Source organism: Peromyscus eremicus, chromosome 12 (genome assembly GCF_949786415.1).
Source record: "Peromyscus eremicus chromosome 12, PerEre_H2_v1, whole genome shotgun sequence".
NCBI lineage: Eukaryota > Metazoa > Chordata > Mammalia > Rodentia > Cricetidae > Peromyscus > Peromyscus eremicus.
Window position 1 is genome coordinate 39,674,105 of NC_081428.1, and position 25,133 is coordinate 39,699,237.

General features: G+C 39.5%; 1 protein-coding gene and 1 non-coding gene across 2 annotated transcripts in view; both read right to left on the reverse strand.

Moving 5' to 3' along the window:
- Positions 1-302: 302 nt before the first annotated feature.
- The window catches only part of Zbtb11 (zinc finger and BTB domain containing 11), a 32,936-nt gene continuing 8,105 nt past the window's right edge, over positions 303-25,133 (reverse strand). The window contains exons 3-11 of the mRNA XM_059277084.1: positions 23,952-24,183; positions 15,659-16,500; positions 15,161-15,337; positions 10,715-10,960; positions 8,066-8,210; positions 6,400-6,517; positions 3,157-3,315; positions 2,869-3,044; positions 303-2,418 (exon numbers count right to left, since the gene is read on the reverse strand). Coding sequence (XP_059133067.1) covers positions 1,901-2,418; positions 2,869-3,044; positions 3,157-3,315; positions 6,400-6,517; positions 8,066-8,210; positions 10,715-10,960; positions 15,161-15,337; positions 15,659-16,500; positions 23,952-24,183 — 2,613 coding nt within the window. The 3' untranslated portion in view covers positions 303-1,900. The remainder of the gene's footprint in view (positions 2,419-2,868; positions 3,045-3,156; positions 3,316-6,399; positions 6,518-8,065; positions 8,211-10,714; positions 10,961-15,160; positions 15,338-15,658; positions 16,501-23,951; positions 24,184-25,133) is intronic.
- On the reverse strand, positions 13,080-13,184 carry LOC131923004 (U6 spliceosomal RNA). The gene has a single exon (XR_009382462.1). It is a non-coding gene; the product is annotated as a U6 spliceosomal RNA (small nuclear RNA).

The following is a 25,133-nucleotide window of genomic DNA, read 5'->3' on the forward strand; positions in this document are numbered from 1 at the left end:
AGAGGAAGAGAACACACTCCCACAAGTTGTCCTCAGATCTCCACACGTGTGCCCTGACATGTGTACCCACACACCCCACAAATTTAAAAGTGGAAGTAAAAAATAAACAAATAAGTAGAGAACAATAAAGGAAGACATCAGATAAGGTTGACCCCTGGCTTCTACACTTGCACAAATAGGTAAGTGCATGTGCACAGACCACACCCACAAAAATAATTTCTGCACCCTTTATAACATGTTAAACTATATTATCTGGCATAGATTGAAAAGGATGTCAAGGTCAACTCCAAAGTTGCTTTTAACAAGACTGAACCTCTTTTATTTACATATTTCTGACATACATGAATGATCTTATACTTTTAACCAAATCTAACAATGGTGAAAATGGAACATAAAAGACAATTTCAAATTTTAATTACATTGAAATACTTCTTCACTAACTGATGGACATGACCAGTGAATAGCCTACATGAAGTTGTGGGCTAGATATAGATTCACTTTTAAAACTGAAAGCCACACAGCTATTAAAGCAACAAATTTGCAAATGCACACATTACATATGCAAGAAATTGCATGCAGGGCTATTATATTTACTCCTTAACCTTAAAGCCATTTTGAAAGTAAACTGGAGTAAGCATCTTAATATTATATATGTACATCAAGGCACATTCATTTCTTGTGCTTTAGGAATGATTTACATATGATTGTTTATATCTTAATTTTATACTTTAAGAAAGCTTCTATAACCTAAAAGCTTAATTTTAACAATTATAGCTTGAATGATAGTTTTCTAGAGAGAAATGGCCATCTCCCCATAGTTATTTTCAAAATCTGAATTTGACAACTCAGAAAGGTGAGAAATTAAAAAAAAAAAAAAATCGAACACATGAATATAATTTAGTCTTAAGAAAACTTTCAAAATACTTTCAGCAAATAGTATCATAATCAATTTTTTATGTAACATAGTATAATGAGGGCTGCAATAAGAATTTTCAACATTCTGAAATTATCTAACAATTATATAGCATCCATATTACCACAATAGATGCAGTTTTTCAACAAATTTAAACAAACATGATACAAAAGCTAAAACATACCAAACTTAACTTCTTCGTTAACTTGTTCATTCTTCCGCAAAAGAATCAGTTTTTTTTGTTTCCATTTATAGTCCAATGTTATCAAGCAGAAACTTCCCATCAACAGTGTTTAATAACAGTACTCTTTTCTCATGGCCAATTACTTGCCTTAAAGAGATAGTATAGTAAGGCTTTAATAGGCATCTCATGCATTTTAATGGTATTTTAAAATTAGCTTTGCATTTGTGGGTCCCATACAGACAAATAAATTATGCAAACTTGATTACAACACATAACTCATTAAGTGCTTCAAGACAGACTAGACTCTCTGACTTAGAAGCAGTTAAAATAAATAGTAAGTCAAGAATCACAGATCTAAAGCATTTTTAAAATGTAATATACTTATGCATCTTAAGGATATGCTTTATATTAGAATTTTTTAAATCCACAAACAACTAGTCACAGAACCTCTATATTTTGAGAATAAAACAGAAGAAAAGCCAACCGCGCAGCCTTTTAAATTCAAAATATGTAATAAAATAATGTCAAAATATAAATGAAACTGCACATCTTTAAATTTTGTACAGTTATTTATAAACATTAATTCATAAAAGGCATACCATGATCAACAACTTCCATCCAACAGGTTTTTGTTCTCAATTTCTTTACAGAAAGTGGACTTTCCTACAGAACTCACTGGCCAGACAAGTTAGGAATGTCACCACAGCCCAGTTCCACATAAGTGGTCTAGTGGCTGGTGACACACACTGTAAACACGTGCTCTGTGAGCTCAATGGGCAGTCGTCTCTTTGCGGCTGCAGTACTCACTCTGCTTCCGGCATATGTGCAACTTCTACTTCAACAGTCTGAATGGCTTCTGCAACTTCAGACAGCTTCTGTCCTTGCTGCTGCGCCAACACGTAGTTAACGACTTGCATAATACTTTGGTCAGAAAGGGTAGACACTGATGGACACTCTTCAGTAGCTGCAACAGCCTCCAGAACTTCCATCGTTTCTCCTGTCACCACCACAGTCTCAAGTTCCTGAGGCCCACTGCTTTCCTGTTCCTGCATGTCTGCAGTTAAGATGCTGACAGCATGCTCCACTTGAGTTCCCTGGTTATGAAACTGCAGAGTGTCTTTTTCCAGCATAATTTTGCAAGGCACATAGTCTCTGTGGAATTTAGTCATATGCTTACGAAGGGTGCGCGCGTCTATGTACGCTTCACTACACACGGGACACACATAGGGCCTTTCACCAGTATGTGTTCGGACATGACGTTTTAGTGATCTGGCATCAGCCCAAGCTACTCCACATGTTAAGCACTCAAAGGGCTTAACACCTATCAAAAAAAAAGGAAAGAAAAGAGGGTTTGTGGGGTAAGGGTCCAAATTCCAATATATATGAAAATCATCTTGCAAATGTTTTTAAAGTACAGTAGTCCACAACCACTTCACTTTTATTACCACAACCACTTCATTTTTATTACTATAATCTTTTAGTTAGCATCTAATAGTTTTCAATGGACTAACCAAGGTTTTGCGCTATAATTTCTCTCAAAGTGTTCTCTCATAACAGAAGTTACTTATGAACAACTGTGAGTTTGCCATGATCTTATCCTTTAACTGCAATCTGATATTCTTAGGATAAGTCTCCCAATCAGTTTCAGACTCAGTATCACATAAATAAAACTTTCAAGATACTGGATTTATCTACCAAGTGAGAAGAAAACAGGTAAAAGAGCCGACAAAATAAGAATGCTACTCTCTCTCCTAGCAGGATAATACACTACCTTCATGGTTGTTCATGTGTCTTCTGTACTCTCGCAGCTGAGTGAATTTTCTTCCACACTGATCGCACACACGCTCCAGGTTCTGCTTTGCCCGTCCTTTCTTCCCATGGGTGGCTTTCTTTACGTGTCTTCTGAATAAAGCTTTCTCATAAAATTCTTTGCCGCATATATTACACCTAAAATAGAAAAGTCCCAAATTGTTTTCCTCCAAAGAAAAAACAGCCTTAAGAATCAACTAAAAGTGGCTATATTTCTCGCTGAGTTCAGATTCCTCTCAGATGGACTCACCGGTACGGCTCAGTGACGGAGTGGGACTTCACATGGGAGTACCAGTCTTTCTTCCAGCTGTAGCACTTATCACAAAACTGGCACTGAAAGGGCTTCACACCAAGATGCTTGTTCATATGTTGGCGCAGATCTCTGGCTTCAAAGAAACTTTTTTCACATCTGTAATAAAGTTGAAGTACCCAATTGGACCATCTTTAAAACAAGTCTCCAAGAATTCACTATATTAATTTTTTGAAGCTTCATAAAATTATTCCAAATTTCCAACATTAGAGAGAGAGAGAGATCTAATTTTTCAATCTTGCATCAAGGATGCAAGGTTTAAATTCTATTTAGAATACTCAAAATGCTTGAGAAGGCATCATGCAGAGTTCCCAAAAATTGCCAAAGTGAATTTAAGGTCCACCTCTCTTTATCCCTCTCTTCCGCTCCCTCTTTTTGCATCCCCTTCATCCCCTTCCTCTTTCGTCCATGTTAGGAAGGTAGGTTTCATCATTGACACTAGGAATGAAGCAATGATTCAGGCCTAATCAATTACAATAACAGCATTCCCTTGGGAGCAGCAGTCAGCTCAGGGATGCCAAATGACTTAACTTGATCCAATCAGAGTGAAACTCGGGACTTTTACAGGAACTACCAGAAAAGAATCTTGACAATTTGGAAGTTGAGAGGATGAGAAGCTGAAACCACTGCCACACTTTGTCCATACGGAGCCTGAGAGAAACCAGATACTAATCAATCTGAATCCAACTTAGACCAACCACTCAGACCTCCAGACTTGACTTTTCATTCAAGGCAGTTAGGTTGGATTTTCTTTCACAGATGATAACAACAAAAAAGTACTGACAAAAAACTGTACCTGGGGACAGGTGCTGGTGGCGCATGTCTTTAGTCCCAACACTTCAGGGACAAAGGCAGGCAGATCTTTGTGAGTTCAAGGCCAGCCTGGTCAACATAGCAAGTCTGAGAATAGCCAAGGCTATTATTATGACTGTGTCTCAAAAAAAAGGTCCAACATGTATTTGCTGGATTATTATTATTTTATTATTACTATTGGTCATTTGAGACAGTTTCACTTTGTAGCCCAAGCATGTCTCAAGCATGCAATTTTCCTGCCACATATGACATGATGGCTAACTCTACTTTAAAATAAGAAACCAGCAAATACAGCAGAGTAGGAAATGGAAAAACCTATTTATCCATAAAAGTTTTAGATCAATTGGCTTTGGAAGTCTAGGAACGTATCAAAAGTATATACTGTATCTGGGTGTGGTAGCATATGCTTTTAATCCCATCATCCTGGAAGCAAGCAGACCTCTTTTGAGTTCCAGGTCAGCCAAGGAGGTACCCAAGGAGTTCCAAGCAAGCCAGAGCTTACACAGTGAAACCCTGTCCCAAAAAACAATGACTCGGGATGGCCAGAACTAAATAGAAAGACCCTATTTTAAAAAACAAACAAAAAAGAAAAACTCAAAGACGAAAAAGCTTATAATGGCCAGCAAATGGTCAATCAAGAAGAACAATTCCTAGGGCTGCATAGACAGCTCGGCAGTAAAGACCATTTGCTCTTGCAGAGGACTCGGATTCGATTCTCAACACCCACAGAGCAGCTCACAACCATCTGTAACTCCAGTTCCAGGAGATCCAACATCTTTTTCTGGCTGCTGCATGAACCAGGCACAGTCATTGTACACATACACACATGCAGACAAACACACATACACACACAATAAAAATAAATGCATCTTTAGGAAAAACATTGACTGCATATCTAAGGTTTCATGGCATTTTAAATTTATCCTAGTTCCCCAGAGCTTAGCAGCAGCCTTGAAAACAACAGCCTGCATTCCTAATGAGGGCTCCTAGTACTACACGGACCTACAGTTAAAAAACTATGACTGTTTTATTTTGTTTGTTTTTTGGAAACAGGGTCTCGATATGTAGTTCTGGCTGTCCTAAAACTCACTATGTAGACCTGCAGGCTGGCCTCCAACTCACAGAGATCTACCACCTAACTCTGCCTCCTGATTGTTGGGACTAAAGGCATGCACTACCAGGTCTGTCCTAGAACTATGACTGTTTAAAACTATTGGCTAGCTCGCTGAAGGAGCCCATCTTTGCCTTTTACTTATATCCCAACCCTCCCATAACTGTGCGATTGGAGTAGAGTTGTTTGTTGAGAACATTTAAAACCAAATACAGTAGCCAGTATCTCTTGGGGACAAGGAATACATGTTGTAGAAACCCAAATATCCCAAGCATGAGAGTGAGGTGCTTGGGGAATAAGAACTTTGAAAATTCTTTCTCTCTCTTCCTGGAATAAAGCTGCAGGATGCATTCACTGGAAACATGCTGAGATCCATCTGCACAGGCCCTGTGCTGTAGCTGGCTGACCCGAAGCTGCACAACCTGCCAGTGAATGCTAAAAGAGCTGGCAAACTGTTAGGCTGACTACTGGAAGGATTCTAGAATTAGTAATCCTATTTGTACAAAACTATGAATGTATTAATAAAAACTCCCTTTAAGGTGGTTACTTTCCTTTTGTTGTTTTTTTGTTGTTTGTTTGTTTCTCTGTGTAGTTTTGGTGCCTGTCCTGGAACTCACTTGGTAGCCCAGGCTGGCCTCGAACTCACAGAGATCTGCCTGGCTCTGCCTCCTGAGTGCTGGGATTAAAGGTGTGCGCCACCACCATCCGGCTACCTTTTTTTTTTTTTTTTTTTTAAAGACAGGTCAAACACTGTAGATTTATTCTCACTGTGAACTGAAAACACAGTAGTGCTCCTTGCCAGCTGTCCGAAAACCAGTGGGTGCTTGGTGACCCGTAGATGAATGGGATGACCCCCAGATGATGGCAGGTGCATCCGGAGCCTACTCAATGTGACATAATGTGATTACTTTTTGATTTCATGAATTTAACTTCAATTGTAAAACAGGTAACTTTGGAAAGTGAATAGAGAAGATTCATAAGGAAGGAGAAACAGTATACAGTGCTTCAAGGAACCCTACAAAGGAGCCTAGCTAGTTGTACACCTCTCCCTACTGTCTCCACCCCAGGTAGGAAGGACCTTGGAAAGTCTTTTTCAATCACTCTTTAAAAAACTCTGAAAACAAACAGTAAGAGCTAGGCAGACTGATCACTCAGTATGCTGAAATTACAATTAAATGTTATCTTATAAAAAAAAAAAAGCAATATTCAAATAAGCCAGGTGAGATAAGTGAAGTGGATTTCACATATTAAACACTTACTGAGTACAGTGATAGCCTCGAACTTCAGGCTTTGGCTGGTGTTTCTTAAGGTGCTTGCTAAGTCCAGAGCCCCTGTGAAAAGACTTTCCACAAACTGAGCAAAAGTACTTGGACTCTCCTGTGAGAAAAGGAAAAGCCATGTTATAAATCTTGTAAGTAGGCCCTCTTTTCAACATAATTTAGTTATATTTCAGAAGTTCAAATTTTATGAAGATAAGAGAACACAGAAACAGTGTCATTTTACAAAAACTTGGTAAACAACTTCATTAAATTTTCTATTTCCTTTCAAAACTATACCATCATCAAGAAACTTAACATACTGTGATAGTACTGTGTCCCTGGTAGGAAAACCTTTGCAGGTGAGAGCTGAGTCACAGCACTGCAATATCCCTAGGAGAGGAAGGGGGAAGAGGACAGGAGCTCCCGATGGAGAAGTGCTGAACAGAGTGGTAAAAGGAAAAGCCATTCAAAGGAAGTGGAGAGGGTAACCTCTAGGCTGGGAGGGGTGCCCACCTACCAAGCTATTACTGCTCCCTTCATTTCCGCCCAGCCTCCCTGACCCAGACTATCTGTCACCGCTATGAACAGATTGACAGAAACAGAATTGGAACCCAGACTAGGGTCACTGCCATGACTACCTGATGATGTGCTTTAAACATTTTGGGAGGCATGATGGCACATGCCTTTAATCCAAGGACATGAGAAGCAGAGGCAGGAAGATCTCTGAGTTTTAGGCCAGCCTGATCTACAGTTCAAGTTCCAGGACAGCCAGGATGATGAATGACTATACCAGTAAAGGCCACTGTGTAAGAATATACTATGTCTGAATAATTTATGAACTGTAATAGTAATTGGGTTAAATAGAAGTTCAGCAGCACTGGCCATTCTTACACTCTTGCTTAATTACCAGCACATCTGAACGTAAGTATGTGAGGCTTGGTGGGTAAAGCACTTGTTGCTAACCCTTTCAACTTCGCTTCAATTCCTGGGACCCACATGATGGAGGAAGTGAACTGACTCCTCAAAGTTGTCCTCTGACTTCCACAAACATATGCCATAGTACCCAATTGCCACACACACACACACACACACACACACACACACACACACACACACACACGAACACATACAAAATAATTAAGTGAACTTTTAAAAAAGAACATTTCTAAAAACTGTATTTAAGAAAGTTTTAAAATTTTATTACTAGGGGGCTGGAGAGATGGCTCAGAGGTTAAGAGCACTGACTGCTCTTTCAGAGGTCCTGAGTTTAATTCCCAGCAACCACATGGTGGCTCACAACCATCTATAACGAGATCTGGTGTCCTCTTCTGGCCTGCAGGCATACATGCTGTATACATAATAAATAAATAAATCTTTTAAAAAAATTTTATTACTAACTAAAAGATTGCACATATTAACTTATGAGCATCTTAATACAATTACTTCTACTTGGGGGTTAAGAGAAATTTGAGACAAAGCCCAGCTATGTAGAGCAGACTAGCCTAGAACTTTTATGAAGCCCAAGCTGGCCTTAAACTCATCATCCTCCTGCCTCATGGTTCCAAGTGCTGGAATACAATGTTCCGATGTAATTACAGTATAACCAATCAACATAATACTAAATTAGAAATATAAAATATAACTATGTCAATAGTTTTATAATTACCTGTGTGAATACTCATATGTTCCTGAAGACTCCGTTTGGTAACAAATGACTTGACACACAGTTCACACTGGAACTGCTTTTGTGACTGATGGAGACTTTGATGTAATTTTAGACCATGCTTATAGATAAAAGTTTTTCCACAGACCTAACATAGAAATGTTTAAGGTAGCGAAACAAAAAAGAATTTATTTTTGAAGACTGTATACAAAGAATCCTAACATTACTGTAAACAGAAACGTTAAATAACTAAGCTATAATTTATTATGTTAAAGTTAGCAAAAAGACAATGTCAAAGATAAAGCCACACATACCAAGGATCTTAGTTGACTCATTTTCTCACTCAGTACAAAAGTGCACACAACAGTAGGAAAAACCATTGTGTTACCCTTGCCAGCCTGGCAAGGCACACACACCTTAAGGAGCATGAAAGCTTAATTAAGAACCCTTCTCGTCTCCCAAGACACCATATAAAATAGTTCTTCTCAGACTCTGGATGAAGAACAAATTATTTTCAATTTGCCCAATCCCTTGGGAAATTTTCTTGTTAAGCACAACAAATGTAGCATTGTCAACAGCTCCGAGAGCTTTCCTACTCTTATTTCTGTGTTTATTTTCCATGGAATACACATTGAGTAGTGTTACACTCAAGACCAGATGCTAAAACTAACGCTTAGTGTTTAAACTGATGAATAAGGAACTCTTAGAGCCTAATCTCAAAAATCATTGCAACAGTGAAGAAAAACAATGATAATAAAAATAAAACAGACTGCCCAGGAGCTGGCAAATATTAAATATTGATGAAAGGCTCTCTTCTAAGGAATTCTACTTTCATGTAGTAAGATGCTTAAAAAGAGACTGTGGCTAGAGAGGCCATAGAGCTGAGGAGACCCTTCTACTGCCCTTTTCCTAAACAAATATATTTCCTAACTATTCTAAAATACTTATCTTTATTCCTGCAGATAAGTGTGGCTCCTTTCTACACTAGATGGAGACTATTACAGAGATTCAAAACAGGTCAAAATGAAGTGTAGCTGGAGAGTTCATCTTCAGCTCCCACCAAACCCGCCAGTCCCGGAGCCCACTTATAAAATAAATACACAGACTCTTATATTATTTAAACTGTTTGGCCTAAAGGCTTAGGCTTCTTGCTATCTAGTTCTTTTATCTTAAATTAACCCTTTTTTTTTTTTTTTTTTCTCGAGACAGGGTTTCTCTGTGTAGCTTTGAGCCTTTCCTGGAACTCACTTGGTAGCCCAGGCTGGCCTGGAACTCACAGAGATCCGCCTGGCTCTGCCTCCCGAGTGCTGGGATTAAAGGCGTGCGCCACCACCGCCCGGCGAACCCACTTTTATTAATCTATACTTTGCCACATGGCTTGTGGCTTACCGTTACCTTACATCTCACTTGTCATGGCGGAGGCTGGCAGTGTCTCTCTGCCTCAGCCTTCCACTTCCCAGAACTCTCCTCTCTCCTTGTCCCGCCTATACTTCCTGCCTGGCCAATCAGTGTTTTATTTATTAACCAATCAGAGCAACACATTTGTCATACAGAACATCCCACAGCAATGAAGAGTGTAAATAACTATGATTTCCCAACTCCAACCGATATAACTCAGAAAATCTCAGAAAGGCGGGGGACTGGATCTATGAAAACCAGTGGATTAGGATGGTGTCTTCTCCAGTTGTCAGGGGAGCTACACCCATTGACTCTCAACAATACAGTTAGCTCCACAATGACAACATCAACTGACAAGCCAAAAATAGACAGGTACAATTCCACGTGGTCCCACCCCTACATAAAGAGCTATGGGGGTGGGGGGTGAGGGGGTAATGGCTGCTGAGAGAGGGAGAATCAGTCTCCTCCAGGGACAAGTTCCCACATAAGATGTCCAATCCCAAGCAGTCAGCCCTAGACACATGTATGTACATATGAGCAAAGCTAAGTGGACCCAGGAGGTGTATACACATGTGTGTGCATACATACAAATATAACAACACACACACACATATAACAGTAATTAAAGAAGCAATCATAGATGAGGGGACACAGGAAGAGTTGAAGACAGGAGGAGCTGCAGAAGTAAGGCAGATGCAGTGCTCATGTACGAAGTTCTAAAAAAAAATTCAATAACAAAACTATATTGGTTATGCAATTGTTTGATAATAAAAACAGATCGCCATGTTTATATGTAAGGCTATCGGTGTTGCTCAAAACTGTTCCATGTTCCAAACAGCCCAAAGCTGGATAATCACAGGATTCTTTAACCCAGAGTTTTGGCTTTTACTTCCCCTCAATCCTCAGCAACAACAAAAAGATAGCTTAGGAAGGGCTTTTCCTGAGCTGTATTTGCTTATGCCGTACATTTTTTTTTTTCACTCCAGGTAATTTCTACTAAAGGCTAAGCGATGATATGGGTGATAAACAGCTATTCTCACTCAGTAGAATACTCTGGACACGAAAAATTTTGAAGTATAACTTCAAATTAAAGACTACAACAGGGAATCACATTCAATGTAGGCAACAAACCAAAGATAAATTTCCCTAACATTTCAGAAGAGTAAAGATGACTTCAGAGAATACATATCAACCCATGTCATCACTACAGTTATCTCCAACCTTCTTTAAGTAGTGAAACAAACAGGCCTTTACCTGGCATGCATGTGGCTTTACCCCTGTGTGCTTCAGCATATGTATCCGGAGAGAGTATAATTTAGGTAATGTCCTTCCACATATGGAACATATAAATTCTCTTTTGGTTCTTCCCTTCTCAGATGATGCTCCTGACGCCTCATTCGATGTGGAATTGGATGAAGATGAACTGGGGGAATCCTTCCTCATATGTCGTATAAGGTGTGCTCGCAATGAGGCACTATACTGAAACTGTTTTTTACATAACTAAAAAAGAAAAATGAAAGTTCTTCCTATATAAAATGTTAAGTGAAAATTCACATTTCTGTTTTCCAATTCTGGTTATAATTATAAAATTAAATAAACAAATACATGGTTTAAAAGTTAATACATATGGAACTGGGGAGATGTCTCAGGGGGTTAAGTACTTGCCACACAACTCTGATGCTGTGTGGCACACAGCCATCTACATATAGACACACAAGATAGCCTAGGCCATATGAGACCCTGTCTCAAAAAAAATAAAAAATAAAAATAAAAAATAAAAAGTACTAGGTACCAGATTATAAATATGAGAAAGATAAGACTCTGGAGAGAATTGAGTATTTAAGAGGGCATAATCAGAGTAGGCTTGAGTTGGGTCTTAAAGGAATAGTAGAGTTTTTATGTTACTTGGGATAGAGGGCTTGCTTAATCTGTATGAGGTCCTGAGTTTGAATCCTGGCACAATCACCAAGAGACTACCCCAGAACACATGCAGAAAGTATTATCAATATATAAATACCAAGAGTTTTCGGTGGAAATGAAACAGGGACTAGAAAAAGTAGAAAAGTTAAGACTATGACAGTCTTCAGATTTTATCTTATAGTTACTGGGGTTCAGGAAAGCTCTTATGTGCTCATAAATTGAGGATATATATGCTCGCCATATTAAAAACTTATTTAATTTTTTTTATTAAAAAAAAAACAAGTCTTCTGACTCATTTTTTCTGTATTGGCCTCTAGAATTAATTTTTTTGAGACAAGGTCCCTCTGTGTAGCTCTGGCTTGCCTCAAATTCACAGAAACCCATGCTGCTGTTTCTGAATGTTGGGATCTAAGGCAGGCGCCAACATGCCTTGCTCTAGATTTAATATTTTAAGATGAAAACATCTGGCTTTTTCTCCCCTTCTTTCTATCCATGCTCTAAAAACATTACTTAAAAACTTCAAAACAATCTAATCTTCCTATTTATTTTCACTCCTGTTTTCTAATTGATTCTCTTGCTCTATTTTCTGGGACATTTATTCAACTGTACACACCAACTTTTCTGAGGTATTTGTTATTATCTAGATGTTCTTCCATTTACAGGGGGGTCACATCATAATAAAGTTAAAAGTCTTCCAGCCAGATCTGTTTGTTGGAGACATATGCATTTTATTTAAAAGTCTTCCAGTCAGATCTCTGTTTGTTGGAGACATATGCATTTTATTTAAAAGTCTTCCAGTCAGATCTCTGTTTGTTGGAGACATAGGTATTTTATTTAAAAGTCTTCCAGTCAGATCTGTTTGTTGGAGACATAGGTATTTTATTTAAAAGTCTTCCAGTCAGATCTCTGTTTGTTGGAGACATAGGTATTTTATTTAAAAGCTGCTGTTTTCCTCAGTGTGCCTTTGTCCCTGGGTGTGCATCTGACACTGTCTTGACTGCTATTCCTGTGACAAAGGACAGGACAGGTGACGAAGGGGGAAAGTGCTGAGCAGCAGCCCTTCTTCAGAGCGCTCTGCTTCCTGACTGCGGACGTGATGGGACCAACACCTACTTCAAGCTCTTGCAGCCAGAATAAAGCCTTTCCCCTTCAATTCCTTTGGTAAGAATATTTTATCGCCGGGCAGTGGTGGCACATGCCTTTAATCCCAGCACTCTGGTGGCACATGCCTTTAATCCCAGCACTCGGGAGGCAGAGCCAGAGGGATTTCTGTGAGTTCGAGGCCAGCCTGGTCTACAAAGTGAGTTCCATGACAACCAGGACTATTACACAGAGAAACCCTGTCTCAAAAAACCAAACCAAACCAAAACAAAACAAAAAAAAGTTCTAAGGAATAATGAAAAGACCTATACATGTTTTTAGCATAGGAAAAAATTGTAAACATTTTAAAAGTTGTGTTTATGTGAGGAGGATTTTGTTTACATGTCTGTATGTACATACACCACGTTCATACCTGATACCTGCAGAAGTCAGAAGAGAGTCAGATCCCCTGGGGTTACAAATGGTTGTTAGCTATCATGTTGGTGTAGGAAACCAAACGTGAGTCCTGTACAAGAGCAACAAGTGCTCTTGAGGGCGAACCATCTCTCTAGCCCCTGAAAATTTTTTTTTTCTTTCTTTTTTTTTTTTTTCTTTTCTTTGAAAATTGGAATGCTTCACGAATTTGCGTGTCATCCTTGCGCAGGGGCCATGCTAATCTTCTCTATCGTTCCAATTTTAGTGTATGTGCTGCCGAAGCGAGCACTAGCCCCTGAAAATATTTTTAACATGCACTGCTTGAATCTGTGGGTATGGAATCTATCAAACAGGGGGCTTGACTGTATTTGGTTGTTTCACAGATGCAACTTATTTTTTACATAAATCTTATTTTGTGGACTTTATTTCTTTTGGGGGACAGTTCCTCATTTATATAATCAAGATTTTGCTTGTACTCACACTCTTCCTGCCTCAGCCTCCATATGCTATGATTACAAGAATACACCACCACTCCTCCTTGCTTGGGAGAGATTTTGTTGTTGTTTTTTTTATTATCAAGATCTTGGATTCCTCAACCTTTCTTGGAATCTTTTGTCATAAGATTTGTGATATTTTTTTTTTTTTTTGTATAATTGGGCAGAAAATGAAACAAAAACAAAAAACCAACTAACTGTGATGCAGTATGTAACTAGCATGTGCAAGGCCCTGGATGCTATCCCCAGCACCAATCAACACTGAAGTGGAGGCAGTATTTCTCAGTATCAACCTGAGGCTCTGGCTAGCAATACCATTAGGTCTTTTGTTATTGACCTTCAGATCTCTCTATTTGCAGAGAAAACATTTTGTTTTAAGGTTAAGGGTTTGAGTCCTAACATCATGGGACTTGAGTAAGGAAAGAACTTGAAAGGTTTCAATATTCAGTAAGTAAACTCCTTTTTCTGGTTTGGGGTAGATAACTACCCTCACTGTACACTGTCCTCCCCAGGGCAGTTATAATTTTTTCCCCCAAAGGGAAGGGAGATCCTTGGCCAAAAGGTGATAATGTTATTGCTCCTAATCTCAAAATGATCAGCAAATTCAATTCTTGGGTCTTGTTGGCTCTATAATACAAATGTGATGGATTCTCAGCTTTCTCTATTGGAAATCTAATTCAAATTCACAGAATCGCTTTATACATTTATTGGCAGACAGAATTTAGTTGCCTAGGTCTCCTCTTCTGCTACCTTACCTTTCAATGTTTTTTAAATTTAGATTGATTAATTTTTATGTGTGTGACTGTTTTGTCTGCATATATGTGTGTGCATCAAACATGTGCCTATAGATGGTTGTAAGCCACCATGAGGATGCTGGGAACCACAACTGGGTCCTCTGCAAAAAAAAAAAAAAAAAAAAAAAAAAAAACAAATGTTTTAAACTGCTGAGCCATCTCTGTAGCCCCAAGTTTACTGTTTGTAAATTACAGGTGGTTGTGAGCCACCATGTGGTTGCTGGGAATTGAACTCAGGACCTCTGAAGAGCAACCAGTGCTCTTAACCTCTGAGCCATCTCTCCAGCCCCACTGTCCTCAGATTCTTTTTTTTTTTTTTTAAAGATTTATTTATTATTTATACAGTGTTCTGCCTGCTTGTATCCCTGCAGGCCAGAAGAGGGCACTAGATCTCATTACAGATGGTTGTGAGCCACCATGTGGTTGCTGGGAATTGAACTCAGACCTCTGGAAGAGCAGCCAGTGCTCTTAACCTCTGAGTCATCTCTCCAGCCCCACTGTCCTCAGATTCTTTTTTTTTTTTTTTAAGATTTATTTATTTATTATTTATACAGTGTTCTGCCTGCTTGTATCCCTGCAGGCCAGAAGAGGGCACCAGATCTCATTACAGATGGTTGTGAGCCACCATGTGGTTGCTGGGAATTGAACTCAGACCTCTGGAAGAGCAGCCAGTGCTCTTAACCTCTGAGCCATCTCTCCAGCCCCGAATCAGAATCTTTTAGCAATATAAGAAATGGTTGGGGGTGTGGTTATGCATGCCTGTTATCCCAGTACTTGAAAGCCTGAATTAGGAGGACTGCCTCAAATCTGAGGCTAGCCTGAGTTACAGTGTAAGACTTCATCTTCTATTTAGCTACACAGAGAAACCCTGTCTCGAAAAAACAAAACAAAACAAAAACTGTAGTAGGGATAATAAGAGCAGATGAATTCCATTAATGAATGTAGGGTCATTTTCAGTTAGCTTTCCAGGCACTTACCGGGCATTTGTAATCTCTAGCTCTTTCATGTTTCAATGTGTGCATTATAAAGGCATATCGTCTTTGAAAAACCATTCCACATTCCCCACATTTATGAGACGTTTCTTCAGTGTTCTCCTTAGCATCCCTTTTGGGTTGTTTCATCTTTTTCCCTCTTTGAACTAATTTCTGGGCCACCTAAGTAGACAGAAAACACAATCTAAGAAAATACACTCATTATTTTTTAAGATGTGGTCTTGGTAGTAGTCCAGGCTGGCCTGGTATTATGTAGCCTAGATTGGCCTCCAACTCACAGCAATCCTCTTGCCTCACATTCAACACCATGTCTGGCCTCAGTATCATTTTTAAAGTCATGGGATTTGTAAGACAGTACTTTAGGCAATAAACTGCTTCCCCCTTCCCTGCACATCCCCCTCCTACAATTTTCATTGTAGGCACGAGTTCATTACTAGAATGCCCTCAATCTAGAGTGACAAAACCACCTATTTTACATCATACCTGCTGAACTGCAGACTTAGAAATGGCTTTCCGCTTCTGTAACTTTTTCTCCATGCCCTTGTGTAGCCGGATGTAGCCCCCTTCATTAACAGACCGCTGCCTAAGCCTACTTCTGTAAGTATCATCCTCTGGGCCTGAGTCTGTCTTTTCTGTGGTCTCAATCAGAGCTTCCTGAACTTTTAGAGGCTGGTCAGGGCTCTGACTACCATCGGGAAAGTCCTTGGCACTGATGTCCCCAGGCGATGTGTCACTTCCTGGATCACTGTCTTCTTGAGAAATATTGATTACATTCTCTTTTGAAATGTTAGGATGAACATTATCACCTGGGCCCTCCTCTCTGACGGCTGCAGTCTCTATTTCTGTTTGGTTGGTATTTGTTTCTGAGCTAGCAGTCCCTATTTCAGAATGGGGATCAGTTATACACTCTACAGGGGACGCACTAGCCTCAGCCCCTGGAGAAACCTGCGGCAGAGACTGCTGTCCCGGCTCCCCACTCTGTTCTGTTTCTGGCAATTCTCCATTTACCAGCAGGACAATTTCACAATGTCCAAGTTCACTCGACAAAGCTGTGGTTGCTTCATTCCTAATCACAGGTGCTGCTGTAGTTCCATTGTGTGCTGGCAAGTCCTGAGTAGATGCGACCGTTTGTACTTCACCTTTCTTATACACTGTTAGCTGCTTTTCTTCCATTAGTTTATGCACACTTTCACAAATTTCTAAAACTTCTGACATAAAAAGATGGCGAGCTAAGATAGCTACATCAGCCATGCTGCAGAAGTCAAAACTTAGTACAGAGGTATAGGCAAATTCCAGCAAAGGAAGGAAGCTTGCTTTACAAAAACCTGTATGAAACAAGACAAGCAAAGAACAAAACAGTCAATCACTACAAAACTACTTTCTATGAAGAATATAGACTTGTGACAAGAATACAGTGAAAAGCCAATTGCTACCATTATTCTACAATTAGTTATCAGTGGATTTTCTCTAATTTCTGGTTGCTATTAAACAACCTTGACTAACTCACATCCATGAGCTGAGTTTCTAAACCACTATAAAGAAGAAAATAATAACAGACTTAATACCTCAAGAGTTGTTATAAGGCAGCCATTTTCAAACTGTACTCCTTAGAACCCTGGGGGTTCCTCAATTCCCTTCAAGAAACAGTTGCTGGAGAATAGAGGGTAAAAAAGGGAGGGGGTAGGAAAGTGAATAGACAGGGACCAACCAACCTGTCCCCTTTCTTCACTTATTATAGATAGCTATATTTTCTAATAGTAGCAGTCCATATAAAAATTTAATTGAACAAAGTGCTCTACCTATGCACATTAAAAACTAAGATTTGGAGCCAGTGAGATGACTCTGGTAAAGGCACTTGATAACTTGAGGTCAATCCCTAGAACCCACATGATGAAGGAGAGAACCAATTTCCACAAGTTGTCTTCAGACCTCTACAACTGTACCTTGCCTGGCACACAAATGCCCCCACACCTACACCCATACTAAATAAATGTATTAAAAAACAACAACCTAAATTTTGAGCCCAGGGATGTAGATATAGCTCAGTTGCTAGAATTCTCGACTAGCAGGAACCAGTGGGCTTGATCTCTCTTTAACACATAGTACCAGGTGTGTGTGGTGTATCCCTGTAATCCTAGCATTCAAATTGGAGCAAGGAAGATCAAAGTTCCAAGTCATCTCTTGGGCTACGTAAGGTTCAAGGCCAGCCTGGGATATATAAAATCTTACCTCCAAAATAACAAAAACAAAAACTACAATTTAAAGTAAGGGTTACTAAATACTTTCTGCCATGAATCAGAGGAGAAATACTGCAGGTCATAAGGTATCTGTCATAACCACTCTGCTTTGAAATTATAGCTGAAAAGCAGATTAAATGGGTATAGATGCCCAACTTTCATTACAAAAATAGAAAGGAGGATAGATAACTGGGTTAGATGGTTTATCCTAGATTCAAGGAATAAAATAATTACTGTATAATCATTAGTTAATACTATGAAATATTGGATTATTTTCTTGTAACAGGATAAGTTCTATTTGCTTCTCGGTGCTTTACTTTCAGTAGTCATTTTAAATTCATTCATACACACACACACACACACACCCTAAAATGTAAGAGAAAAGCCCTCTGCAGTGATGACTGTTATTCTATTTCCACAGACAGATGGTGATGAAGTTGTACAAGACTACAGGTGAAAGTCAGTGCACAGCACACCTGCGAAGTCCTAGATCCAACACCCACTTTTCTCTTTCCCTTGTCCAAAGAAAACGCTTATCTTTCTGGAGTTGGTTTTAGGTTAACAAACCAAGTTATGGGTGTTGACTTCTCTCTCTATGTGTGCTTATACTTCATTCTTTCGTTGTGGCCTCTACTAAACACCTCCCCCTTCAGACAGATGATTCCCTTCCTCCTCCCAAAGCCCCCTTCTATTCATGATACTATTCTATTTCCCATCTCCTTTAAAATCCCCTCCTTTCCTCTTCCTTTCTATTTTATGATCGGCAAGCATGCCTACTTTAAAATGTGGGAGATGAATGAGAAAAAACAGGTAGTATTTTTTGTTGTTCTAACTTTTTTTTTGAGACAGGGTTTCTCTGTGTAGTTTTGGTGCCTCTCCTGGATCTCGCTCTGTAGACCAGCCTATCCTCGAACTCACAGGGATCGGCCTGGCTTTGCCTCCCAAGTGCTGGGATTAAAGGCGTGCGCCACCGCCGCCTGGCTTGTTCTAACTTAAAGCAATAATTTATTACAAATAAAACAATGGCTAAAGAATTCATCTCACTGTTAACATTGAAAATCCTAAAATGAATCTCAGAAAAACAAAACAAAACAAAACAAAACAGACTTCTTTGAAATAAATGGCACAAAATAGACAATGGCTAAAACTCCTTAAGGGATAATTTGTCCTTAAAAATGACAGGAAAAGAAAACATTTTGTTTCTTTTTGGTTTTTGTTTTGAAAAAGGATCTCACTATATAAACTTCACTTAACAATGATTTCAAATTCTATCTGTTGTCCTAAATAAGCACGGATTTCATTCTCTAGGGATGAATGAAATTCCATTCTGTGCATGTACAATATAATTCTTTATCCATTTATCTTGATGAATATCTAGTCTGGTTCAATTTCTTACCTATTATGAATAGTGAAGCAATAAACATAGATATACAAGTATTTCTACAGCATATTGACTTTACCCAGGAAAGGTAAAAGTGGGTCATCTGTAGCAGTTTATTTTTCGTGTTTGGTTGTTGTTGTTGTTTATTTTATTTATTTTTGAGGCAGGATCTCTTTACATAGTCTTGGCTGTCCTGTAACTGACTATGTAGACCATGCTGGCCTCAAATTGGCAGAGGCCTGTCTCTGAATGCTGGGATAATGATGTGTACCCCCTCATCCAACAACTCCATACATATTTTTATAATGTCTACACAAGTATACTTTCCCACCCACAATGAATAAGATCTTCTTTTCTCACTTTTTTTTTTTTTTTTTTTTTTTTTTGGTTTTTCGAGACAAGGTTTCTCTGTATAGCTTTGGGCCTTTTCTGGAACTCACTTAGTAGCCCTGACTGGCCTCGAACTCACAAAGATCCACATGGCTCTGCCTCCCGAGTGCTGGGATTAAAGGCGTGCGCCACCGCCGCCCAGCTTCTTTTCTCACATTTTCACCAGTATCTGTAGTCATTTGTTTCGTTATTCTGATGTGGGTGAGAAGGAATCTCAAAGCAATTTTTATTATTATAAATGGATATAGGTGATTGCTTGCATGTAGGTGTGTGCATTACTTTAATATCTGGTATCCTCAGAGAGCAGAAGAGGGAGTCAGGTCCCCTGGAATGGGAGTTACAGATGGTTGTCAGCTGCCATGTGAGTGCTGAGAATTGACCCTGGGTCCCCAAGAAGAGCAACCAGTCCTCTTAACTACTGAGTCAATCTCTCTGGCAATTTTAATTTGCATTCCCCTGATGGCTAAGGATGCTGAACACTCAAGTTCAAGGTTTTGTTTTGGTTTTGGTTTTTCGAGACAGGGTTTCTCTGTATAGCTTTGTGCCTTTCCTGGATCTCGCTCTGTAGACCAGGCTGGCCTCGAACTTCAAGTTCAAGTTTTTATTAGCCTTTGTATTTCTTCTTTTGAGAACTGTATTCAATTCATTTATCCATTAATTGGCTGAAAGATTTGGGAGGAGCTTTCTCTCTCTCTCTCTCTCTCTCTCTCTCTCTCTCTCTCTCTCTCTCTCTCTCTCTGTGTGTGTGTGTGTGTGTGTGTGTGTATCAAGGGTGTTTGATTTTTGCAGTTCTTCATATATTTTGGTTATTAATCTCAGTCTGATATGTAATTGCCAGAGTTTCTCCCCACTCTGTAAGCTGTCTCACTTTTTTTCCTTTGCTTTTCAATTTCAAGAAATCGCATTCATCAATTCTTTCAAAGAGTCCTTGCCAAGATATGGATCTAGTGCCATTCTTCTTGAGCAAACCCAGTTTGCCCAACACTATGTTAAAGCAGCTGTTTTTCTCCAATGTTTGTTTGTCAAAAGTAAAGTTCGAACTATATGGGTGCACTGCTAGGCCCCCCTCTGTTGTATTCCATTGTCCAAAATGTCCTCTGTCACGTTGGCTCTGTAATATATATGACCCAGGCTCGGTACTCTGGCATATCCAGCACTGCTCTTTCTGCTAAGGATTGCTTTTGCTGCTTGCACTGTTTTGTTTCCATATGAATTTTCGTTTTTGTTTTTTTCCCCAAGTTCTGTGAAGAATGTCATGGATTTTGATGGTGTAGTGCGTAGCTGTTCTAGCCTTGAAGCACCGCCCTAGTGAGGTAGCAGGTTAACTGTTACACCTGCCTATGACCTTGAAGTACATGCCGCTGGGGCGTGGCTGCTCAGGGGGACCCTCAAGACCTGGGATGCACGGGCGCCTCTCTTCGCCTCCTGGTGATATTGGATGCTGAGATATTGGACCAGGCAAATCAGCGGGACCTTATGATAAATCTCCCATGGTAGTGAGTTAACCCCTAAACAAATTCCTTTGTTCATTAAATAGACTCCATGGATTTCTCGAATTATGATGAAGATTATGTTGAATCTGTAGATTTGAGAACGTAGCCATTTTTATAAAATTCATTCTGCCAATCCCTTTGTATGGCAGGTCTTTCAATCTCTTGTCTTGTCAAGTTTCTTTATGTCATCCAGGTATTCTTATCCCCTCTCCATCCCCTATACACACTGCCTACACTTTGCTCTTTTCATACAGTACATCCTCCTAAAACACGGAGATAAACTGTTAGACCGATTTAATACATAGAAAAAGCAACTGTTTTTATCCTAGGTATATAAAATATGGAGCTTTTATATACATAGACAGACAAGTCATTAAATCATATACTAACAATAATCCATTTTGACTTTTTACCTAATGTCTTTTTAATTTCTAAGTTCAAAGATCTAAAGGGCAAGGGAATTCCTCTTAGAAGGAATTCCAAATGACTAAGTATCTAAAAAAAGTGATGTGTTTAAAGTATTGTAAAGAAAGTAAGAAATTCTGCTGGGCAGTGGTGGCACACGCCTTTAATCCCAGCACTCAGGAGGCAGAGCCAGGCGGATCTCTGTGAGTTCGAGGCCAGCCTGGGCTACAGAGTGAGTTCCAGGAAAGGTGCAAAGCTACACAGAGAAACCCTGTCCCGAAAAAACAAAAAAACAACAAAAAAAAGTAAGAAAGAAATTAATCCACTCAGATTCCTTTTCTTATGAGGTAATTGATAACTCCACTTTATTTTTACCTTTAGCTTGTTTACACACACACACACACACACACACACACACACACACACACTCTCATCCCGCCGCCCCCCCCCCCCCGAACATTTTAATCAAAATCAAATAGATAGAACTACTAGGGCAAGCTAGCAGGCCAGAAGTAACTTCTATGTGACCTAGTAAGGGGGGAAAATTAAGGGAAAAAAAAAAAAAAAAAAAAAAAAAAAAAGGCTGGATAGTGGTGACTGCCTTTAATCCCAGCAAGCACTCAGGGGCTGTGAGTTTGAAGCCAGAGCTGTTACACAGAGAACCCTATATTGAAAAACAAACAGAAATAAAAACAGGGAGCTGGAGAGATGGCTCAGAGGTTAAGAGCACTGGCTGTTCTTCCAGAGGTCCTGAGTTCAATTCCCAGCAACCACATGGTTGCTCACAACCATCTGTAATGAGATCTGGTGTCCTTTCTGGCCTGCAGGCACACATGTAGGCAGAACACTGTATACATAATAAACAAATCGAGAACTTCTAAATCCACAAAATCAACACAATTCAGCCCTGCAGCTCCTTGTGGGGTGGGCAGGGAAGCACTTTCAAAAGGTAAGCTAGGTAAGGAAGGGATGGGCAGCCTGCTCTCTGCACACCTCCAGCAGAGAAAAGAAATCATTCCACATTGTCCCTGAATAATAACTCAGAGAGCAGCAGCTGGGCACCATCTTGACAGAGAACCTGTTATTAAACCCTAGGCTCCCATGGATGCCTAAGTACAAGAACAACTGCAGGCAGGAAGCCTCAAGCTGACCAGATCCTAGCGAATCCCAACGTTCCTCAAAATGTTTATAAAACAGAACGCCAAGTTCATTCTAAGAAACCACCATTACCCTGGTATAAAATTGGGTAAGAACATGAAACAAACGAACTAATAAATAATAAAATAAATAAATAAAATAAATAAATAAAGTGAGAGATGACTACAAACTAATTTTCCTGGTGAACAGATACAAAAATTCTGAGCCAGGCACAATGATGCGTACTTTTAATCACAGCACTTGGGAGGCAGAGGCAGGCAGATCTCTATGGGTTCAATGTCAGCCTGGTCTACATAGTGAGTTCCAGGATAGCCAGAGCTGTCCCTGCCTCTAAAACAAAACAAAACAAAAAAGAAAAGAATTCTGAACAGTACTGTTGTAAATTGAACACATTAAGGCACCAGGTGTAGACAGATACTTTGATCCCAGCACTCAGGAGGGAGAGGCAGGGAAATCTCTATGAATTTGAGGCTAGCCTAGTCTTCACAATGAGTTCCAGGACAGCCAGAACTACATGGTAAGACACTACCCCCACTCCATTCCCATTCCCGACAAAGAACACATTAATACCTCATGACCCAAGTGGTTTCATCCAGGGACTCAAGATTGATTCATCAAATGCAAACCAATAAAGCGTTCGTAATACAGCACATAGACTTAAGAATAGAAACAACATGAGAGAAGGGCATGGCAGCCCATTACTTTACACACAGGAGACAATGGCATGTGAATCTCTGTGAATTACGGTCAGCATGGTCAACATAGCGAGTTTCAGACCAAGCAGAGCTTTATAGATACACCTTGTCTAAAACAAGAAAGAAAAAAGTAAGTAAACCAACCACTTTATAATCTCAATTGATAGCAGGAGGACCTTCAACAAAGCTCAACATGCCTTCAGGACAAAAAAGCCCCAAATAAACTAAGAATAAAAGGAACATGCCTTTTCATGTTTAAGAATGGATTTTTGTTAAGGGTATATATATAGGTTATGTATAATATATCTCTTTCAGGCAGATCCCTGAAATTCATTGGCCAAGCAACCTGGCCCAAATGATGAGCTTCAGGTATAGTGAGACTTGGTCTCAAAAAATAAATATGGAGAGCAATAGAGAAAAGACACCTGATGTAGACCACTATACATGCTAACAAATACATTCACCACTTAAACAAAATTATAATCACACACAAGTACAATATATAAAGTCCCATGTTTCAGAAAACAAGATATTAAGTAGGCAATCTTAAAGTATTATTTTCATTCAACATAATAATACTAAGTTGTAGATTTCTCTGTTTCATTCCAATCCCAGAAATAACTCTACTACAATTCCCTGACCTTAAGAGGCAATGCTAAGAAACGATAGCCTTTCTGCCAGGTGTGGTTGCACACACCTTGAATCTCAGTGATTGGGAGGCAAAGTGAGATGGATCTGAGTTCAGAGGCCAGCCTGGTATATAGAGTGGGTTCAAGGACAGCCAGGGCTACACAGAGAAACCTTTGGAGGTGGGGAGAGGAGGGGACACAATACCCCCAAAACAAAACAAAACAGCCTTTCCACAATCATCTTAGAAGCCTTGCTTTAAAAGGACTTTCTCATTGAGAAAACAGGCCTACATTTTGACATACATCTATTTGTTTGGAAGATACATATGTATTTCCCTTCTAGAGTACGCTTATTAATAAACAGCAAAGAGTATTAGAAAAATCTTACCAGAAAGATCCACGACCGCCTCATGACTAGAAACAGCTCCCTTTTCAATAAAAAGATCTCGAAAATATTCACTATTTGCTGACAGAACAGACTTATGAGCTTTGTACTCTTCTCCTTCAATTAACAACGTAACATCACAGAATTGGTTGGAAAGCCTCTGTTCATTCAGCTGTTTCAAAACTGCCTGGCAATGTTTTGGAGAAGAACGTTTCACCACTCCTTTGGTGTCAACCTGTCAAAAATATGTTTGAGATCAAGAGATATATTATACATAACCTATATATATACCCTTAACAAAAATCCATTCTTAACAGGTAAAAAAAACTGTTATCTATATACTTAAATAAAATACATTACTATTTTCTGTCTTTTTTAAAGACAGGGTCTCTCTATGTAGTTTGGCTAACCTAGAACTCACTATGTAGACCAGGCTGGCCTAGAACTCCCAGAGCTCCTCCTGCTTCTGCCTTCCAAGTGTTGGGATTAAAGTTGTGTGCCACCACACCCAGCCACGCTGCTTTACTTGATCCTAGCAAAAACCTATCCCTACTCCTTGTTTTCTCTTCTTTCTGGTCAAAAATGTGATGATGTAGGATACTGATTTAGCCTGAAACAAAACCAATCAACAAGTAAGCAAACACAACCAAAACCCTAGCCACGAATTAAGGCATGGCAGGACACACCTTTAATTTGGGGAAGCAGAGGCAGGAGCATCCTGGCTTACACAGAAAGTTCAAGGACTGCCAGGGATACAATAAAGAGACCCTATCTCAAAAAGAACACTAACAACAAAAACCTAGCAAGGGCCAGGGGTTGGTGGCAGTGGCGGCACATGCCTTTGATCCCAGAGAGAGTTCCAGGACAGCCAAGGCTATATACAGAAAACCCTGTCTCAGAAAAAAACAACCTAGCAAGGAAGAGAGTCTTTCCTAACATGTACAAAGGCCTAGGTTTGATCCCAGCACCTCACAAAACACAACCCATGGAACATGTTTGTGATGCCAACACTGAAGGCAGGAATATCACAACTTCAAGGTCACCCTCACTTATATAACTATTTCAAGGCCAGCCTTGACAACATGAGACCCTGTCTAAAAACACCAAACAAGAAGAAGTCCTAATTCCGAAAAATATTCTGTAAACCTGGGCCAGTGTATCATTAAAAAAAGGAGGAGATGCCAG